Below are 22,241 nucleotides of genomic sequence, written 5' to 3'. Positions count from 1 at the left end.
CCTGAGACTTGAGGCAGCAGTTGCTGGTAGCGTTAGTGGTAGTCAATCTCTCCAACCATGGTGCTCAGTGATGTTGGGGAGTTACTTGAGATGTTTAAGAATAGCTTTCCTTTTTCATTCCTCTTTTTCATTCCCATTTTCATAATTCTATCCCCAGTGAGTCCAGTTTCAGCAGCGCACGAGTTCGCTGCCCTTCGCATGCAACAGTATGATCTACATGGAGTTAGCTATGGTAAGGATTAAAACACACACACATACATACACACACACACACACATATTTAATATCCTCCTTTTTTATTGGAACTAGGGACTAAATTAAAATTTAGCAAGTTTCTCTCAATTCTCACACATACCATAGGATGAACATTTTGAAGATCTGTGGTTTAATTGAGAAATATTTTCCGTCCCCCAGTACAAACGTAATCACTTTTTGCAATAGATTTTCAATATATAATATGATTTACGGTGCCCACCATTGTGGTGAGCACAGAGATATTTCTCTTATATTACTTCACAACCAGCCTCTCTGCATACATGCATATATCATACATATATCATATATATATATATATATGATATATCATACATGCATAGGTAGACAGACATCTCGGCCCAATGACTCCTTGGCCCGTCATGTCTGACACCTCGGCCATGACAGGCCAGCCCAAATTTTATTGACACGTCCGCCCATATGAAAGACTCCTCGGCCCAAGTAAAAAATTTTGATAGTTAAAAACCCAGTGTCTGAATTGAATGTGTTTTTGCTGTAATTATCCTCTCTGATGATTAAACAATTTTCGGTTTAAAATAAAAATCAAATTGAGGGGGGGTCTATAATGCTAAGTAAATCGGTTGTATGTTCTTTCGCCCGAAAATTTGTTTGCCCTTGACGCCGTTCGCCCAAAGTCCGATCGCCCTAAAACTTGTTCGCACAGGGTCCTTTCGCCTTATTTATATTGCAGAAAGTTGAATAATGAACCAATGGATGTTTTAAAATAAATTATATGTACATTGGTACATAAATTGCACACGGGTGACAACAGACGTATGCATGTGGTCACACAATATATACCTCTCCTATCAAAGACCCGGCAGACCAACAGAAATTAAAGTCTCCGTCCTTTAATTGTTTTCAAGATATAACACAGATTGTAAAAAAAAAAACATGAATATGATCCCCTAAATTACAGTGACATTATAAAGTATAATTAAACCAATTAAACTTGTAAAATGCATTAATATCAAATTTGAATTGTTTAATTAAGATTACGATAAATTAAAAAAAATTTGGGAAAAAACACCAGGTCATAAAATATTGAATGAAATTAGTAATAAATGTTAATATTTACTATATACTGTATATATGTAAGGGCGAACAAGAATAATAGCGAACGGACCCTGCGCAAACGGACTCATGCGAACAGGTAGATATAAGGGCAAATGAACCTGATACCAAGTAAATCAGATCAGTCTTTAACTAACATCTATCTCTTCTGGAAAATGCCTTTTATGTTCTTATTTGTGCCACTCAAAGGAACATAAATAATTTAGAAAATTAACACAAACATGTATATTAGGATGTGCTCTGATAGTGCAGTTTACTTTTTTCAAAAGACAAAGAGGAGCTAGCGATAAAGGGAATGACTTGTATATAAATTTTAAATACCTAAGTTTTGGGTTACAAATAATTTTTCTGAATATTTTCTTTCACATAGCCGTCTTTAGCTTTTTCTGACCTCCACCACCCATACTTTTTAAACAATCTGTCACTAATACCAGCCGCTGCAGCGGAAGTTGCCCTGCCTGACTGTAGGCTATGAAGACCAAATTTACTCTTATGATCTAACCCTATTTCTCCAAAAGCATCTAAAACAATTTCTCGTGTTCTAGTATAAGAGTAACACAAAGGCCGATTATCTCTTCTAACTTTATATGCATTTGTATTTTTACAGAATGTCAAAGATCTGAATAAATATTCTGATGAATCAACTTCAACATCCAACAATTTTATATATTCTTCTAACATATGTGCAGGACAAGTATCACCATGAGTTCTAGCAATACACAACTCGTGACCTTCTTTATAAATATCCGTTTTACTTTAGACAATGTTAATTTTCATACACACATCATCAAATGATATCTCAGTAAGTCTAATATTTGCGAGCTCCGAAAATCTGAGGAACCCTGCAAAACCTAACAAACACAAACATAAAGTACACATTATATATAAATTATTCCATTTGTATCTCTGAACCAATAATTTCAAATAGGGGTGCAACGATACACTAACCTCACGATACGATACATATCACGGTATTCAGTTCACGATACGATACGTATCACGATACATGACAAGGTTAAAAAGTCTTTCAAGTTTGTCATCATATTCTTTTAAACTTGACAGGGTTATACAAAACGTTCATATTTTTTTAATAATAATTAAAATAACATTTTGTTAACTTGAATTGGATTTTTAGGTAGATCTTTGAGTTGTGACAACATTCTAAACCAATGATGAACATTTACAGGGAACTACGGGGACCTTTCCTAATAATCTTCCTTTTAAATTGGAATGAAAAAGGAAGACATTCATTCTTTTATTTCTTTTATTTACGTAGAAAACCAGTTGTCATATTTCTTGTGTTAATACGTTTTAGTCAACAAGACAGCGAATTTTCATCGAAATACACACGTGATGGAATATCGTGTATTACTAAAGAATACGTTTAAAGATCTAAAGGGTTTATCATTTGTCTTAACATCTATAACTTATAATCACATTAAGTCCTTCTCCGTGTTAAATCTGATGTCTGTAAGATGCTGGAGATGAGTTTAACTGCCATAAATGCGTTATCGGCGACCTCACGTTTTGCGCGGAAGCCATTTTGAAATAGTAGAGAAGGAAATAAAACGGACAAAACGGATAATTCTGGACCGATTGAACCGAACCGCGATATCAGTTTAGTGTATCGTGAATTGAACCGTGGAAAAATATACCGCGATATACCGTCAAACGGTTTATCGTTGCACCCTTAATTTCAAATGATCTGGTGGGATTGGTTCCTTTTTTACAACAGGCTTGGAAGTCTCTCTTATTGCACCCTCCTTTGTTAATTTCACTAAAGCAGATTCACATGGATCTTTTAGTCCTGCTAGCTGATGGGCCCAGATTATGGAGTGTGTAGCTAATTGAATTTTGCTTGATGATTTGCAATCTTTAGCGATAGTGATTATATATAGAGCCACCTGTTCATCCTTTGCAGGTAATGCAGAAATAGAAGGCAGAAAAGTATCATTTACTCATTTACTTTTTTTCAGTCAATATTTTATTAAAGTCGCAAATTGGAAATATATTTCGAAATAAAATTTTGTTTGAGCCGAGGTGTCTTATATATGGGCCGACCTTTCTTAAATCTTGGGCCGACCTATCAGGGCTGAGGTGTCATTGGGCTGAGATGTCAATGGCACGAGGTGTCGTTGGGCTGAGATGTCTGACATTCCATGCATATTATTAAAATAATAATACTATCCTTCACCAAAGTCCAGAGTATTTCTACCTACGTAGCTATTAATAGCTACTTAGGCATTTAAACCTACCCAAAGTAAATGATTATGTCGTAAATTAACAATTTTGCATTAATTACTATGCAAAATTGTTAATTTATGAAGTAATCACTTTTTGGCCAAAATTTTGTTGTATTCATCATCAGTGTGACTGTCTCAAGAAATTTGGTACTCAGGCCAAAAAAAATAGTAGTCTTGTTTCCTGCTACCAGCCTGAAAAAAATAGGGTAGGTAGGTAGGAAAATTATTTTATTTTATTTTTTGATTTTATTTTTTCCGACATAATTTTTTGGATATGAACTAATACAAGATCAACTTAAACATGTTACAGGTCAATATTGTCTTTTAAAATTAAATTTCATGTCTTTTGATGCACAACTCAAGTGGTATTTTATGAAAGTCCTTACTTAAAACAGAGGATTTCATGAAAGGCCTGTTTTGTGTTAACACGGAAACGGATTACAGTGACAGAACGATGAAATTCCGGAAATTCCCAATTTTTTCTTCCAAAACTTCAAAAAAAAACTTTAGGATCGTGCGCATAAAAATAGGGTCGGTCGGGTAACAGGAAACAATACTATTATTTTTTGGCCTCACCATATAGCGCTGTTCAGCCGTTTGGCCACAAAATGCAAGTAATGCAAAAAGTAGGTAAAAATTAGGGCTGGGACGATACTGAACTTAGCCGATCCGATACATATCACGATGCCTTAGGTGCAATACGATACATATCACGATACATTTAAAACCAAATAAAACTAGAAATTTTTTTAGAACATTTAATTTGGAACATAACAGTGTATGAAAATAAACTAATTCAACAAATAGGTAGCCCAAATGTGTCCCAGACACCCGACTTACTGCCATTGGGTTTCGTTAATTTTATATAATCCGGCGTGTCTGACGCCATTTTGACGCTTATATCTTGAATTCTGTATCAGCAAGACGTTTGTACTTTATTTGTGTTTGTTTAAACGTCTTGATGATACAGACTAAAGGACAAAAAATTTGGAATTCTAAAGCCCGGACATTTTTGGAAATTAAAAAAAAGTGCGGTCAGGTATCGTGATACTAAATTAGATGAATCGATCTGTAGATCGTCAAAGTGAATACTGTGATGCATCGGTGCACCGGTGGATCGTCCCACTCCTAGTAAAAATAGCTACTTTGGGTAGGTTTAAATACCTAGGTAGCTATTAATAGCTACGTAGGTAGAAATAGTCTTTGGACTGGACTTGTATATCACAATAATCAAATGAAAATTTTTTTCATAATTTTTTAAAGCTATTTTATTTGTTTGACATTTTACAGAATTATGTATCAAGATTTTTTCTTGACTGTTAAAGTGTTTTCATGATATTTGCTTTCATGAAAGGTCTAGATCACTATATTTGTTTCGGGAAATACTGCTGCATCTTCTTGTCTCTTTATGTGTCTCTTCTCCCTCCCCCCCCCCCCCCCCCCCCAAATGAAAATCTCATGTTATATTAAGTCTATGTAATGTTAAATTCAAATTCATATGGAAAGCAGACATGTTGGAACAATAATGTATAGATTTATATGTTTATTTCTGATTTGTATATGTTGGAGAAAATGAGAAAAAAAGATTAAAAGTGAACTAACTAAAGTGAAAAAAAAAATTAACATATAACTATGATTACAAAAAAAAGGGGGGGAACTAAATTACTTGGCGGAGGAGGAGGAGGGGCTTGAACTGGAGACCCTATATCAAAGCTCACTCAGAAACTTCTTGCCACAGGTGATGCACTTGTCAAATATGTCGAATGTCCTTTCTTCTGCATAGTTTTTGAAATAAAAAAAAATCACTTGGCCTAAACCAGAGTTTCTGAAAACCAAATATTTCTACCAGTCATTTGGACTGATGACTAAACGTGTTCTACCAGTCCAAAGCATATTCCATCGGTCCGAATAAATTCTAGTATAATTCACGATTTAATTCAGAAGAATTTGACATTGGTTTGGACTGGTCATGTCCTTTCACCTGAAAGTATACATCAAATGGCTGCAGAACATTAATGCCAACCTTACTGGACCCTAAAAGTAGTCAGATTGAGTGTGTAAAAGATTCTGCAGATCGTAACAACACCAATTATGAGACATTGCAATTGATGAGTACAATTAATTAAAATCTAACAGTGTCTCGAGACAAGCCCTCTCCACAGATAGAATAAATCCCACATATTGATAGTTGCAATGTAGCAAATTGTAGGGGATCCGCTCCAAAATAAGTCTGAAGAATACAAAAGGTGTTGCACTGGAAATTACTACTAAATTTCTCTTAACAAACCTTTTTGCACTTGTATATGTCTTTTATCCTTAAAAAAAACTCATAAAAAGACCAAAATTTAACTCATTTTTTCAAGTTTTTTTCTGAATTTTTATGCTTCAAATTTACATGCCATGTTGGCATTTGGAACTCTTTAAATTATTCATAGTAGTGTAGACTATAATTATCTGGGGATTGAGGGTAGGGTTTCCTTCCTAGACAACATACCGTATAACGGGTATTTTCTGCGGTTGTCCAATTTTTGCGGAATTTTGCGGATAGGACAAATCCGCAAAAATTACAATCGCAAAATATTTTTCAATATTTCTTCAGATATATATATTTTAAGTATGATAAGTGGTGCGTATGTCCTCATTGGCAAGAAAATTCTGGTGTCATCGAAATTCGAAGATTTTAGATATCAGGATTTTTCCAAAACATATTGAATTAAAACGTTGCTGTAAATAATATCAATTTAATAAGTTTATACAAAAACATCTTTTCTTGTACCTACATGTACTTCTTTATACGGATATACATGTACATGTAAATGACTAAGAGAGATTTCGCAATTAATGGTCTAAACTCCGATAGCTGCAAACAACACATAGTAGCTTTTTCTTTAACACTTTTTTCAATCTTGTGTTTTATCTGGAGACCATAATTACTGCTTGTATACACAAAGTGGCTTGATTGTCTCGTGAATTTCACACAATGCTGACGACTGACAGGATTAGTTACGCCTCAATGCACATGGCACCTGTGATTGTACACGGTCAACTTTAGGTTACTTGATTATGCAACTGTTTGTTTGAGCTTAAAATATAAACACCAGATTAATTTTGATGGCAGTTATCTATAAGTGTATTTTTTAGAATATGGCTTGGATGCATTAATTATCTATATATTAAAATATTTTAATAGATCGCATAAAACGTTTGTTACAATGTAGAATAAAGATTTTTTATTGTTGTTTGGGTGGACCGATACTGCAATAATTCATTTTAATTGGGACTCGACATAATTTTACAAAGACTAACTGAAAGATAGTAGTTAAATTAAGCTTAATAGCTTAATACCAGTTCTCATGCAACTTTGATCAATATGTCTCAATGAATTTATAAAACGTAAACATGGCAGCTATCTAATTATTCTTAGAGATTGGTGATCATACCCAGTAAATAATTTTTTGCGGTATAATGCAACCGCAGAAATTGAAAACGCAGAAATTAATTTGCTATCTTTTAGGGGTTAAATCGCAAAAATTTCCAACCGCAGAAAATACCCGTTATACGGTATGTGCTTTGAAATATGGCCCATTATTATCGTTTAATTAACTGTTAAACTTAATATTTATGTCACAAAAGAGCTTCCATATAGAGTCCTAGTGTAAAAATAAGCTGTTGATTGTAAAAGTCAGCACCTTTCCAAAAAGTCCATTAGAATACAAAAATAGGAAAAAGGTGTGTTGACCCCAGATTTTAAAAAAAATGGAAAACGAGGGGAGGGGGTCCAGCCCCCAAGTGCCTCTGGTCCTTTGTGCATATATAGCCCCATGTTAAAATCATAGGAATACATTGGAAAATCTTAAAAGTCTTCTTCTCAAGAACAGCAAATCCATGATTAGTCATAATTATATGGAAGCATTCTCAGGTAATGTAGATTGAAGTTTGTTCAAATCATGATCCCATGGGGGCTATAAAAATTAATCATAGTTTTACATAAGAAAAGGTAGGAAAAAGAATTTGTTGATGAAGATCAGAAGGCCAGTCACTCAGGTGAGCTTTGTAGCCCCTGGGCCTCTTGTTAAGTGAGCATTTTCTAATCAAAATGTGTCCTCTGTCTGTCTGTGTTGTCATAGAATGTTGTTTTTAATTTTCCACATTTTTAGGGCCCTGCAAGGATTTGCAGGTGCCCTATAGTAATCACTCTGTCTGTCTGTCCGTCTGTCATTCTTCCGTCCACAAATTTTCTGTTTTTTTCTAATAACTTTTTTTGTAGTTGACCAATTAAGTTCAAATTTGGTATGTTGGTTGAAGAGGCAGTAAAACATATTTTGATGCTAAATTTGGTTCTCTTTGTCATCCAGTTTGGAGCTGGGGTGGTGGGGTAGATTCCTTAACTTTACATTAGAATGAATGCCAGGGCAAAGAGAGATAACTGCTGAGAATGTTCCTATTGTAAACTATGAAAGCTGCAACCAGTCCCATGGGATTAATTAACTTTCCTCTGGAAGAAAATCCAAAGCATTTTCTGTTTCTGTCAAATTGAGATTGATACCTCTGTCTGCAAATGAAATTTGTTTTGAAGTTAAGGTCAATTCTGAATGATGTTTACATTTGCTGAAATGTGGATTTAAATAATGATATTTTCCCACGTTTCGATAGTATAGCGGGAAAATGTTGTATTAATGACAAGATGTTTATACACATGTAGTGTGGATTGGTCAGAGAGTGACCAATAGAAATTGATTTTGATGTGTAATAGAGAACTGGTTTTAAAGGTTGGTCACTTCTAGCCGCCGATTTAAGCGAGCAACATCAAAGTTTTCACAATTTGTAGATATAAGAAAATTTTTTTATCAGGTATACATGTAGGTTGTGAGGTCCGTCACAACTATTTTTGCATCCAGCGGCACTTGGCAATGGACACAGGTTTCTAGAGTTTTTAAAATGATTTTATCTCTAGTTTTTCCTGGCTGGCCCTGATGCTTTTCAAAATTTTCAAATTATATAATTATAATATATGCAGCATTTTTTGCAAATTTGATGGTTTTATTTCGTTATACAATGTACTGTATGTATATATTGATTTATTGTTTTGTGGAGACTGTCAATAAAATACGGCGTCCAGCGCACACTCGGCTGGCTGTCATGCATAGCATGTTGTTGTTTTTCATGTTGGTAGTATAAAAGTAATGGAGTGAATACTGTTCATACTTTATTTTGGTAAAATACACAATGAATTATGATTTTATTGAATTCTAAAAGCAAGATATACATAAAGATATGTTTTGTTTTTTTTTGGTTTTGTTTTTTTTAATTTTATATTTATTTATTTTAGGGATGTCAAATTGGTCAATTTTTGATAATCGGTTACTCGGACATTTTTCCGATCGAGTACCCGGGTACTCGGTAAAAATGTAAATACAAGTGTGTTAATTTTCTTGAGCCCTGTTAAGCTCTGTTTAACCCAAAAGTTGTTTTTATCACGTTTATACATGTATATAAACATCGAGTTCAACGGAAATGATTTTTGGGTCCTAAATTTATTTATCAAAAAAACACAAATTAAAGACACAATTAATGCATAAAAATTACAATTGAAATGGTTTACAGTTCTTGTTTAGGATCTATTTCATCAATGCTTAAGGAGCTAGGACAATCTGTTACGTAGGATTGTGATGATAAGAATAGCGAAAGAGAAGGAACATACCTTGTTACATGTAGGATTGCTAGTCTAATATCATTACATTTCTTAGTTGTTTCCCTCTGTATACACTTAACTTACTACGCAAACTGACTTTCAACTTTTTTAAAAAAAAAATCTTTAGTTATTTCTAAATATTTCTTCACTTTTGAAGTGGGTTATGCATGTCGAATTTTGCTGTCGTATATTAACTAAATAATTTAAAAATGATTTGAAGATAATAGATCATACTTAAACGATATTCACTGAAAATAATCATTGAAGCCATCCAAAAATTAAGGACCACAATAGGTGAGAACAGCTGTGTACGGGGTGATTGGTCACTTATTACTGTATGTACACAGCCACGGGCGATAACGGGTGTTTTACAGGTGTTGATGACGACACGCTAATTACCGCATGCATATTTAAGTTAATTTTTGAAAAGTTTTTGATAGAAATATGTACTTTGAAATATAAGAAAAAATACACATCCGAGTAACCGAGTACCATTTTTAGTATTCGATACTCGGACGTTCGATCGAGTACCCGGTGAACCGGGTACTCGTTGACATCCCTAATTTATTTTATTTATTTATTTATTCATTTTATTTTTTTTTTTTGCTGCCATATGTAAATTCAAGAATACTACATGTATTAATTTTAACAGGTAGTCTGATAATAAACTCATTCTATCATTACTGAAAAAGTTCTTATTGTAAAATAGGAAGAAAAGGATGAGAGAGCAGTACAATTAATCCCCTGGGATTAATTATCTTGTCTGGGGCAAAATTTTTCCAGGCTTATCTTTATTTGTCACTTTTTTTTGTCTGCAACTGATGTTTCTTTTGAAGTTAAGGTCAAGCCTGGGTGATTTTGCATTCACTGAAGGCTGGCATTTTATAAAACACATGCTTTTTTCTTGTTTAAATATACATTTCATTGAGTTATTATAGATGTGATGTTTTTTACTGCCTTATGTAAATACAGGGATACTCTTTACAGGTCGTTGGATATTTAGGAATTATCTTGAAATTTTATAAATACAGTTGTTATTGCATATTCTTCTTCATATATTTTTAAATTTTTGTAATCAATTAAAATTCTCATTCTGTAAGTTGCACCCTTATATTTCAACCCCTCGGCGGGGCCCTTGCTGACTGGTCAGTTTTCTAGTTGATTTCTTCAGAACCACTGGGCCATTTTCAACCAAACTTGTCACAAAGCATCCTTGGGTAAAGGGGATTCAAGTTTATACAAATGAAGGGCCACCTCTCAAGACTGGTCAGGTCATACCTCTCAGGATTAGAGTTGGACCATAATTATTGAGGATTAATATTTCACATGGGAGTATATAGGGGGGAAAATCTCCCTATATCCCTAGGTGACTAAGGAGAACATTGTGGCCCATGAACTTCTTGTTTTACTCTCTGATTATTTTGAAATAAACTTCAGTATTGGGTCAGACCTTGAACCAAAAGCAGATGGATAAAGCTTTGTATATTAAATTCAAACCTCATTTATATCTTGAACTGGATGGGACCAAGAAAATACTTCGAGATATCCAAAGATTCAAGATATCAAGGGTAAAATACTTAAAGAATAAGTGGTTGGGACTTCCAAATTCATTCAAAGTATTCATGGTATTCAAGATATCAGAGATACCAAAGTTTATTGTATTGGTAGATTAAATTTCTCTATAGTGTTTCAGTCATTGATTATAAAACATATGTCTGTTTGCAAAGGCTGTAGAAGTTCTCCAGTAAACATGGAAGCTCGTCCAGTTGATTCTAAGATGATCACAAGGCGCTGCATTGTGGCCAGGTTACAGGAGGTGTCCATTTCAAAGTACAGGGACCTGATACAAGAGAATGCGGGGGCTCTACTGGTTCTGCTGCCCTCAAATCTAAGCTCCATCTCCAAAGAGGACAAACAGGTTTGATAGAAAATATTCAGCTAAACCATAACTAATTTTTGTTAATCATGTTTCTTGATTCTATGAAGCAGTGGCAGATATTTCTTTTATTTTTATTTTAAGAAAAAATGAGCTGTCGGATAAACAATTTTTAGAACTAGGTTATAATAATTTTGGACTTGTTATAAGAGATCAATGAATTTTTATGCCCCCTTTGAAAAAAGGGAAATATTGGTTTGCATCAGTCAGTCAGTGGGTTGGTTGGTAGGTAGACCAAGTGTTTCCTGTTATTTTGAGAACTCTTTGCTCGGCAAACATCAAATATGGCACACTTCTACCCGCTAAGAAGTAGATGACCCCTATTGATTTCAAGGTCACAAGGTCATACGTCAAAGGTCAGACTACTCTGGATATTGAAAGATATTGTCTGCTCAATATTCTGAGAACCCTTTGCTTGACAGACACCAAATTTGGTACGCTAGTACATTACCCTTATGAAGTGCAGAAAATAAGCATTAAATGCTTATAAAAATATTTGTTTCTCATAATTTTTGCCGAAAAGATGCTTATTCAACAGGTTTGACAATAAACATAGTACATGTAATTCCTCCTGCAAAATTACCAAGTTTATTTTACTTTTTTTATTTCAAATAAAATGAGCAAATTTACCTTTACAAATGAATTCCATTTTTTTTCTGGGGATTCTTGTAGGAGTACAAGTACATGTATTGCAAATATACTGTAAAAGCACAAATTTTTGTTGGGGATAATATTTTGTTGATTTGTCATCTAAAAGGTTTCGTGGGCATTAAATTTCGTTGTTTTGAAAGTAATCCTATTCAATATATAGTCAATTGACATATAAATATTTCGTGTTGGATTTAATTTCGTTGATGATTGTTAACAATGAAATAAATGAAATTTAATCCCCAATGAATATATCTGCTTTTAAAGTATATCCCATTTGGTTTCTGCACAAAAATTATGACAGTTTTGGGGTAGGTTGTTTATGTTGGGGTCTCTTGGTCTGACAATGAAGCAGCAGGTCACATTGACCTACTTTCCAAATTTTATGGCTATTCATTTTCAAAACATATTAGCTAAATATATTGGACACTAGGAGGCTTAGAGTTAACAAACCTTGTCAGTTGATGCATTTTGGGGCCTCAGGGTGCATCAACTAAAAAGTAGGTCACCATGACCTACTTTCTGAATTTACTGCAAATTATTTTGAAATTGTTTAACCTATATAATTTGAGCACTTGGAGGGTAGTAAACCTGATTGTTTGATTCATATGAGCTGTGTCAATTCAAAAGTAAGTCACAGTGACCCTATGTTTTGCATTTCATCATTATTCATTATTTAATCTTTATATCTCTGATACTAAGAAGCCTAGGATCATCAAACCTTGTCAGTTGATGTCCTCAGGATACGTTGACCCAAATGTAGGCCACAGTGACGTACTTTTTGCATTTTATTATTGTTCATTGCCAAATCTTATATCTTTGATACAAAGAGGCCTAAGATCATCAAATCTTGTCAATTGATGCACTTAAGGTCTTCAGGATATGATAACACAAAAGTAAATCAAAGTGACCTACTTTCTGAATTTTGTAGCCATCCATGTTCAAATTGTTTTAGATTCATATCTTGGAAACCATGAAACCTAGGATCAGTAAACCATGTCAGTAGATGCATCAGGCCTCATACTGTGTCAAACAAAAGTAGGTCACAATGACCTACTTTCTGTACTTTCTGTATTTTACAGCTTTTCATTTATACATAAAAAGAAGTTTAGAAGCATCAAACCTTGTCAGTTGAGGCATCTTGGTGCTGAAGAGTTCCAAGATTTGCCAAATCAGAAGCAGGTCACAGTGACACTGTTGTGCTATTTATCAGAAGAGCAATTCTAGGCCCTTGAGCCTCTTGTTAGTTGGTGACAGAAAGCTTGGCTTTGACTGTTTCATTGGTTTAAAACTGATACTTTTGCTAAATACAAAATATAGGTTTTTGCACAATTTAGTCATTTCTCAATTTATTCATAAGTAGTGCAGACATTATTTGCGTGCTTAATGTTGCAGCACTTGCAGATTTTGGAGAGGGATCTACTGACAGAGGAAACCACAATTCCTGTGTACTTTGCTCTTGAGACAGATGAATTGTCTGAAATTTATGAAGAAATCCACAGAGGAAATGCAGGAGATCAGGCCACAACTGCTGTTGAAGGTATGAACATGACCTTTAATCATCAGTAAAAATAACAGCTTCTCTTCTTTATTGTTGCATGGTAGCTTTCTAATTCTGAATACAAGTGTATCATCTTGTCATAGCCCTGATGAGTGGAGCCACAGCTAATGGGTTCCAAATGGTTATAGCAGGGTCTCAAGCTAAGAGTTTGGGAGAATTTCAGATCACAAATATTCAGGTCAGTATACAGAAATCTGAATTTTTGTATATATAATGTAAAAGAGTGTTAATAGCACATAGATTCATGATTCTGACAATTTTATTGACTTGTGTATAAAAATTGTGGGCCAGAGATTTTGTTGAAGTTCTCTCAAATGTTCTGAAACTGCTTTAAATCAGTATCAACAAATGTTTTCTGGCCTTTGGACCTCTAGCAGGGCACTACACTGCATCTTCAAGGGACTTTAGTCCTTTGGATTTGCAGTCTTTTCCCCATTTATTTCAGAGAAGGTGTTTTCCCCAAAAGCTAGATCAATCCCTGAATACAATCTTTGGATGTTTTATCTTTCAGGGTCACTTGTCAGGCTATGGTATTGAAGAACAACTTCCCACTGTGGCTGTAGTTGCTCACTACGATTCCTTTGGAATTGCTCCAGTAAGTCTTTTTTATTGCATCTGTATGTCAAATTTATATTAATTTTCAAAGATTATTTACAATTAATAAATTCATTGTATAAAGTGTATATATTTTCAATTTTTTCCTCACTTTGTGGTCACACTTTGTTCTGTGTACATTATGTGATCTCACCTTTTCTTCCTAGAGCCTGGCCCAGGGTGCTGATGCTAATGGTAGTGGAGTGGTTGCACTGTTGGAATTGGCTCGCCTCTTCTCCAAACTCTACACCAATTCCAGGACACATGCCAAGTAAGATCATACTTTAACCAGAACAGGACATTTCTCACTATAACCTTAAATCCCATTGTTATACTGATACTTTGTCATTCTTATTTATTAAGGTTTAACCTAGTCTTCCTACTTTCTGGAGGGGGTAAATTTAACTATCAAGGAACAAAGAGGTGGATTGAAGACAATCTAGACTCACAAGGTAAGACTATTGATTGGAATTACTTATGTTTTAGCTTACTTAAGTATTCACAACCATAGTACTTTAGAACTTCTCATATTTAACAAGCATTTTATTGATATTTCAGATTCAAATTTACTGTCAGATGTGTCCTATGTCCTGTGTATAGACAGCATTAGTAAATCAGATGAACTATATCTACATGTCTCTAAACCTCCGAAAGAGGACTCGCCTGGCAGTCAGTTCCTACAGGTAATTGTTTCCTCCTGCATTAGCTTTATGCACCCTTCAAATCTTACATGTGCAACTGAATCAAGACTCAATTTAATATTGGAATTGGTTCAGGTTCAAATCCTTCATGTACAAGTGAATCAAGGCTCAATTTAATTTTGGAATTGGTTCAGGGCTAATATCAAGAGTCATAACATTAAACCAGTCTTTGGAGTTTGCTCAAGTTGTCAATGGAAAGACCAACACCTACTCTTTGAGATGAATTATGACATTTATAAAAATGATGGTATAAATATAAACAGTTATGAATTTTTTACACACAAGTATTTTGACAAAGCGATTTGCAGTTAGGTGATGTAGAATTCAAGAGAAAATAGAAAATACAGGTAACTCTTGATGGCTCGAACTTCGATCTCTCGAAGTTCTTGATCGCTCGAAGTGAGTCTCTGGTCCGGAATTTTTCCACTATATAACTAAGCAAATTTACTCTTGATTTCTCAAACTCTTGATCTCTCGAAACCCTTGATCCCTCGAAGTCAAAATGCAGTCTCGCTATGCATATTCTATTAGAACTTACCCTCGATACCTCGAAGTGGCTATGTGTATACAAGATTATATAATTAGCACCTTTACCTGGACATTTGAATGGCCCAGGCAGAAGACGCGGGTCTCGAGGAACGGGATGTTTATCAGGTGACACTTATGCTGCAAGGTGATAATTGATTTATAATTTATCATATTTTGCCTATAGGCTATTAAAATAATTATCATCGACTGTCTTACGATAATTTAGAGACGAAGTGTCATTGAAAAGTAGTAATTGATTAAAAGACAAAACACTAATCTAATTTTTAATTCGAGTCACTCAGTGTCAAAGTTAAACGAACTATGAATAAAGCAGAAACAGCCTCAATGTCAATATGACGACTATTATTGGACAAATACTTATAGAACTGCGTTTAATGATCATTTTTGGAATAGTCAAAGCTATGTACGACGCTGTAAAATGTCGTTTTCATGTAACGAATGCGTAGTATGATGTCCGTATTACAAAGAATAAATAAATATACATGAAATGACGATATGGACATTTTTTGCTTTACTCAGTTTAATGAAATATTCATCTGAATTACGAAACAATATCGTTGTTTTATAAAAACCACATGTAAAAGGTTAGCACTGCATGAAAATCAATACATCCGTTAAGACTAATTTTAAAACCTGTCAACAAACCTGGAAAATTCCGGACTCTTGAAAACTCGAACTCTTGATCTCTCGAAGTTTTTCCTTGGTTCCGCGGACTTCAAGGTATCGAGAGTTACCTGTATTAAGAGCAAATTGGTTTAAAAAAGAAAGATTTTTTTAATTTTCCAGAATCTACAGAATGTTGTCAAGTCATTTTATCCTGATGTCAAATTTGATATGGTGCACAAGAAGATCAACTTAGCAGAAGATCTGCTGTCATGGGAACATGAGAGATTCAGTATCAAACGTCTGCCAGCATTTACTCTGTCTCACTTCCACTCGCACAAAGACCCGGACAGAAACACAATTCTAGATATAAGGTATTTTGTTTTAAAAAAAACAGCTGTGATATTTCATAAACAATTCAGTTTGTTCTATTTTGTAGGTTTTATAGGTTGTTAGATTATAGGTGTTTTGAATGTATATTAATTGTATGTACATGTAGTTTGGTATTTGATGAAGCCTGTCTGAAAGTTAGTGCTTGTATGTAATCCCTTATTTGTTATCATACACACCAAATAACTGTGACACTACTGATTTAGGAAAATTGTTTTTTATGGTGAAATAACTCCAACAATTTGAGTGTGTAATTATTTTTTTATATTTTTGATTTTAAATACATATTTCTACATTGTCTAATGAAACTTGTTGTCATAAGCCATAGGTTTTTATCTACCCATTCTTCATAAGAGTAAAATTCGTAGAAACAGGAGTGGATTAATTAAAATGCATGGCTCATGGCAATAAGTAAAACTTGATAAAAGTACAACATATGAATTTCAGCAAAAAAGATACTGGGCCTCATTTTTTTCTTTTTTTTGTGTGTGAATTTTCATCATTCTTCAGTGTTATCCTTTATGTGTTAATGTATTTTTCTTTTGTAAACAATTGTTGCAACAGTTTACTTGTAAATAATTTTTAGCTTACATCGATGAAGTGGAGATGAGCTTATGCTTACACTCCTAGCATTGGTGTTGGCACCAGCATCACAGGATAATGTTTTTGAAGCAGGTCCATTTCCCAGTTATACCTGGACCAGACTTAAATAAATGATGCATTCAGGGATGCTTCCTTCTATCTGTGCTTTAGATGCTGGGTCTTGTCACTATTTTCTAGATGATAGTATACAGTTATGGAATGGGTATGAGCAATAATAATAAAACAGGTTAAAATTTTTGGAGCAGGTCTATTCATGCATAACTGTTTGCCCTACCAGGACAAAACTTGCATAGATGATACTTTTAGGAATGTACATTACCAGACTGCTTCAGATGTTGCATATGATCTAAATTTTCCAGATGAGTGATAAGATTAAAGTTTTAGGTATATGTCCATTCCCAAGCAACTACATGTTCAACATGGACCAAACAGCATTTAATGATGCATCAAAAAATACACATCTTTCCACCTTGCTTAAGAATCTCTGAGTGAAATGGTCATGTATGTGTAGTTGTTCATTGAAAGGCTCATGATGAACTTGCATGTAACAAATGGATCTTGGTGAAAATTCATTTTGTATGAGACTTTGTAGATAACATTTGTGAAAATGAGCATTGTAATCTTTGATTACTCTTGTTTATATATATTTTTTCATTTTAGGGAAAATGTAGATACAGGCAAGCTGAGCAGAAATATTGGTATTATTGCTGAAGCCCTAGCTAGATATGTTTACAATGTCAGTAGTCATGGTAACCTCCAGCTCTTCTCTGAAGGCCTGGTAAGAAACCTCGCTATACATGTACATGCTTTAGTAGATGAACAATATAAAGTTTGTCAAAGACTCTTATTAAGCCTTGCTAATTTGGCAGCATTGTTCATTTGCTATATGCTATATGTAGTACATATATATGTATTCTGTCTCATAATCTGTTACTTGGAAGAGGGTTCAAATAGACTGCCAACTGTCCATAATTTGATTAATTTTATTACACAAATACATTATTAATGTATAAAGCCAGTGTAAAGATATATTGAGAAATTACTAATTTTTATGGAGGTTTAAAATGGGTTGTTTTCAGGGGGTTTAATTTTGGTTGATTTGAGACTCACAAACTCATGCCCTCTACAAATTGTAAAATTTCAAATATATAACAACTCAACACTTCTTCACCTACAAAATCAAATCCCTAAGAACCAATATTTTTCCTGAAACCAAGAAAATTTGAACCCCCCCCCCCCCAAAGTGGTTTACAGTAATCTTATTAAGAGTATTCAAGGTACATTTCTTGCCAAGTTGCATTGAATTTTTTAGGGATACTTTATGACATGAGACAAAATTCTAATTTGAATTTCAGCCAAAGCTTTTGACTTTGGGGACAAAAAAATAGTACCTGGTACATGTATTGCAAAGTTTAGAAATTGTTCAGAACATTTCAGTTTTCATTTCTTGTTATTTCCTCATTTGTCAGGGAAGATTTTTCATTAAATTAATTAATTATAAAGAAAAGCTGTGTCTGAAAAAAATCTTGATTTTAAGCAAAAAAAAAAAAAGAAGAGAAATTTGCTTTTTAATTTTATAAATTAGATTACCAATATGTTTGCCATATTTCTCCCTGGGAATAACTAACAAATAAACACTGTTTAGGGGGTACAGGAAGACTTGGTTGAGGCCTGGCTCGGACAGCTGACATCACAACCCCGCGCAACTCAGCTCCTCCCCAAGGGTCACAGTCTCCATAGTAACCTAGAGGAGGCCATGAGTCGATACCTCAAAGATGTACGACGAACAACATTTAAAGCTGATAAGAGGTGAAGCAGTTTTTGTACTTTCTGTTTGGATGAAGGGAAACAAAAATTATGAATAATCTGAGAGTATTGCATTAGCAATACTAGTCCCCTACCGGCAAGTGTAATCTCGTTCCCATTAAGAATTGAAAATGCCATAATTCCGTCAAAAATTAATGAAGCGGGACAAATGCAAACTTGATCTATAACTAATCAAGGTAAAGCCACATACCAAAAATCAGCTCAATATCTACAAGCGTTTAGAAGAAAATTGCGGAAAACCCGTAAAAATTGAAAAGGCCGTAATTCTGTCAAAAATCAATGAAGTGGAATGAAATGCAAACTTGATCTGTAACTCATCAAGATACACTCACATACCAAAAATCAGCTCAATATCTGCAAGCGTTTAGGAAAAAAGTGCGGAAAACCAAGTGGGACAGACAGACAGACGGACGGACAGACTCAGAGGAAACCTATAGTCCCCTCCTGTTTCACCGGTAGGGGACTAATAAACAAATAATAAATTTCATGGTCCCAGAGAGATAGGGGCAAAACCATCATAATTCATGCCATCTTAAAACATATTCCTCTACAGTAAAACTCAGTTATTAAAAAACCTGCTTGTGAGGAAACATTGAATTTGAATTCTGTAGAAGACTTTGCCCTTTGTTATTTATACACAGAATCATGATTATAAGGAAGAGTCCATTGACTTCCTTATAAATGAGTCTTTCTTTACATTGTATTTCTGATCATGTAGCAGGCTAACTGTTTCATGATTATGAAGTGTTATCCCTTTATCAAAATTGTATCCCCTGGGTGCAGTATGGCTGGGCCATATATATTTTAAAAAAATATATCTTTGAAATCAAGCATCTTTCTCCTGGAAATTATAAGCGTTAATGCCTCAATAAATCCCTGAAACTTCTCTCAAATGGGTTAGGATACAGGTCGTAGCAGGGCTAAAATTGACTTCTTTGTACAGAAAATTCATTTTTTCTTTTAATTATCATTGTAAATGTACTTTTTCTGTTCAATCCCCAGGTACAAAATAATGCAAATATCTTGAATAGCCTTTGTATTTCTTAAACGCACTTTAAGTATGCCATGACAAATTTCATTGGAAAAATTGTGGCCATGTACATAAAATATATCTTCAGTATTTACTCTGGGACATAATTCTAAGGAACTTTAAAAAGATGAGCTAGCAGGATATTTTGCCATGTCTGCTTGTTAATTTTTTAATCTATTTGTTTTCAGGGATCCAGAGTTTGTCTTCTATGATGGTGCCCAGTACACTATGAGTTCATACAAGTAAGCTCATACCTATCTTTGGATCTGGACAGTATTCTTCTTAAGAATTTGATTTAATTTACTTGCTGATGCTCATTACCAGTTACATGTACTCACTATTAGATATGAACCTTTATTACATTGTCAACAGTGATATACTGTAATTTATTTGTTGAATAAAAATGCTATTTTGTCACATTGTGAAAGAATATCAAAGTGATATTTTTTCACAGTGTGAAAGAACATCAGAAGTGCAGCAAAACTCAAGATCTTCACGAAGAGTGTTGTAAAAAAAAAAAACTTCCTGGCCTGTTATAAGATAAAGTAAAAAATAAACCATCCTGACAGAGACTAAGACTGCCAAAATTTCTCCAAAGATGTTGAAATTGGTGTTACAATGTTTTCAATCTCATAATAACTAACATGACATCTCAACCGCTCAACTATGACATCGCAGCCTATGACACTGCATTACAAAAGACAGAGGCAAAAGGAAAATCAAAGAAAATGTTATAAACAGAAAATTAAATGTTTTGTGCTTGAAAATGGAATTTGTTTCATTCTTGTGACAGGATTTTTTATATATTTTCACTCGTGCTTTACACTTATGAAAATATCAAAAATCTGGTCCCACTCATGAAATGAATTCCATATCCAACTACAAAACATTGAATATCCTCTATATATTGAGAAAAGTTCACTATCACAAGAACATTTGCAGGATAGCGTTGTTTGTCATTAATTTGTAAGGAGATTCCATTCCGCTTTAAAGTTTGCTTTTATGCTTAATGCTAAGGCTGGAAAGTTAAAACAAGTATTCCTTTTAAAGGAATTTTACCTAATATTCAGTAGCCCTTTTCACAAAAGATTAAAATTTGACAACTCTGTAAATTCTTTGTTTAATTTATACATTTATTCTCCCCGAATGATTTTTCACAAAATATTGTTATGTAACAGAACTAAAAAAATTTTGTGACCTACTGTAGCTTATAAAGACTTTTTTTGAAGAATTGAAAAACTTTTGTCTTAGTCATAAGATATTTTGTGAAATAGTCCACAGATGTCAAACTTGTGACCTGTGTAATGGCACAGAATGTACGGCACAGTCCATTGCCTTATAAAGAAATAAACTAATGTAATATGAGTTAGACTGACTTGAAACACCAGTGTAATTGTATGAATGTTTGCACATCAAAGCTCCTTTGTACTTGATGTGTTATGACAAATTTACATGAAGCTGTCAGTGCATAGTAAACAAAGTAGTCTGTCGTGTCATGTATGTGCAAGGGATACATTTGCTGGATGCCTCACATGGAATTAACAATGATTAACCAAAGCCAATCACAAATAAAAAAAAAGTTATATATAGAACTTTTGTTCAGTCCACAGTCCTTATAAAGCTAGAATTGTAAAGGTTTGGTAACCAGTGATTATTTGCAGGCCATATGTCAAAGATATTTCCATAATATGCTAATTTGAAATTAGAACTTGAATTGAAAGCCTTTGTTATTTCTAGTGTAAAACCTGCCATATTTGACCTGTTCCTTGCTGTAGCTATAGTGGCCTACCTGGCTCTTGTTTACCTGGCTGTACAGGTATGTATATTTATTATACACAGTACACCTTAACAAGCTCCTAAAATTGCAAGATCAATTATAATTATACACATGTAACAGTAAAAAACACTTATAATGAAGTCACACTTACAACGAAGTGATTTTCCTTCCCCATGGTTTCAAAACATTATGGATATAATGAATTACATTACAAATGAATTACAATACAAAATTGTCCACTGATAGCACTTTGCAATAAGCATGTTTTACTGTATAAAGAAAGCAGATAAGTTTGTAGATCTGAATACCATGCATTTGATGAAAGTTAGTTCATAGGAATGGGTTATTTCACATTTCTTTTTTTATAAATAGAATTTCCACCTCTTCTACATTGCTATGCAGAAACTTTCAAGTTCAAAAAAGATCAAAGTGCAATAAACAGTAAGTAAGAGCAAGAAATACTGGAAATTTAGAGCATTATAATTTGTCAAGTGTTGTTTTTAAAGTTAGAGTTATCTCTCTGTAGATTGTCTTGCTTGTTGAAATCCTGATCTCCGGCGCTGTTTAGTGTCCCTAACCTCAGTGTAACAAACCACATGCAGAGACTGGTAGCTAGTATTTGTGATATGTAAGATGAACAATCCAAAGATGACTTTTTTCTACTCATTGATGAATTTTTTGTACTCCTTAAATTAAAATTTACAAGTTCTTTTTTTTGTTTGTTTGTTTTGTTCCCAAAC

The 22,241-nt window shown here is 33.9% G+C and overlaps 1 protein-coding gene across 1 annotated transcript; it reads left to right on the top strand.

The window, feature by feature from the left end:
* Nucleotides 1-24: 24 nt before the first annotated feature.
* Nucleotides 25-22,212, top strand: LOC133181992 (BOS complex subunit ncln-like). Its single transcript, XM_061316682.1, has 15 exons — nucleotides 25-232; nucleotides 11,010-11,200; nucleotides 13,262-13,406; nucleotides 13,511-13,605; nucleotides 13,939-14,022; nucleotides 14,189-14,292; nucleotides 14,385-14,473; nucleotides 14,580-14,704; nucleotides 16,058-16,248; nucleotides 17,528-17,645; nucleotides 18,513-18,676; nucleotides 19,913-19,966; nucleotides 21,462-21,540; nucleotides 21,874-21,942; nucleotides 22,028-22,212. Exons 1-14 carry the CDS (start codon nucleotides 58-60, stop codon nucleotides 21,937-21,939), a joined length of 1,680 nt encoding a protein of 559 aa, XP_061172666.1. The 5' UTR covers nucleotides 25-57; the 3' UTR covers nucleotides 21,940-21,942; nucleotides 22,028-22,212.
* The last annotated feature ends 29 nt before the right edge of the window (nucleotides 22,213-22,241 follow it).

The sequence above is a fragment of the Saccostrea echinata genome, unplaced genomic scaffold (assembly GCF_033153115.1).
Source record: "Saccostrea echinata isolate AGI-Se365-2 ecotype Australia unplaced genomic scaffold, CSIRO_AGI_Sech_v1 ptg000009l, whole genome shotgun sequence".
NCBI classification, from domain to species: Eukaryota; Metazoa; Mollusca; class Bivalvia; order Ostreida; family Ostreidae; genus Saccostrea; species Saccostrea echinata.
This window is presented reverse-complemented; position numbering and strand designations above follow the sequence as displayed.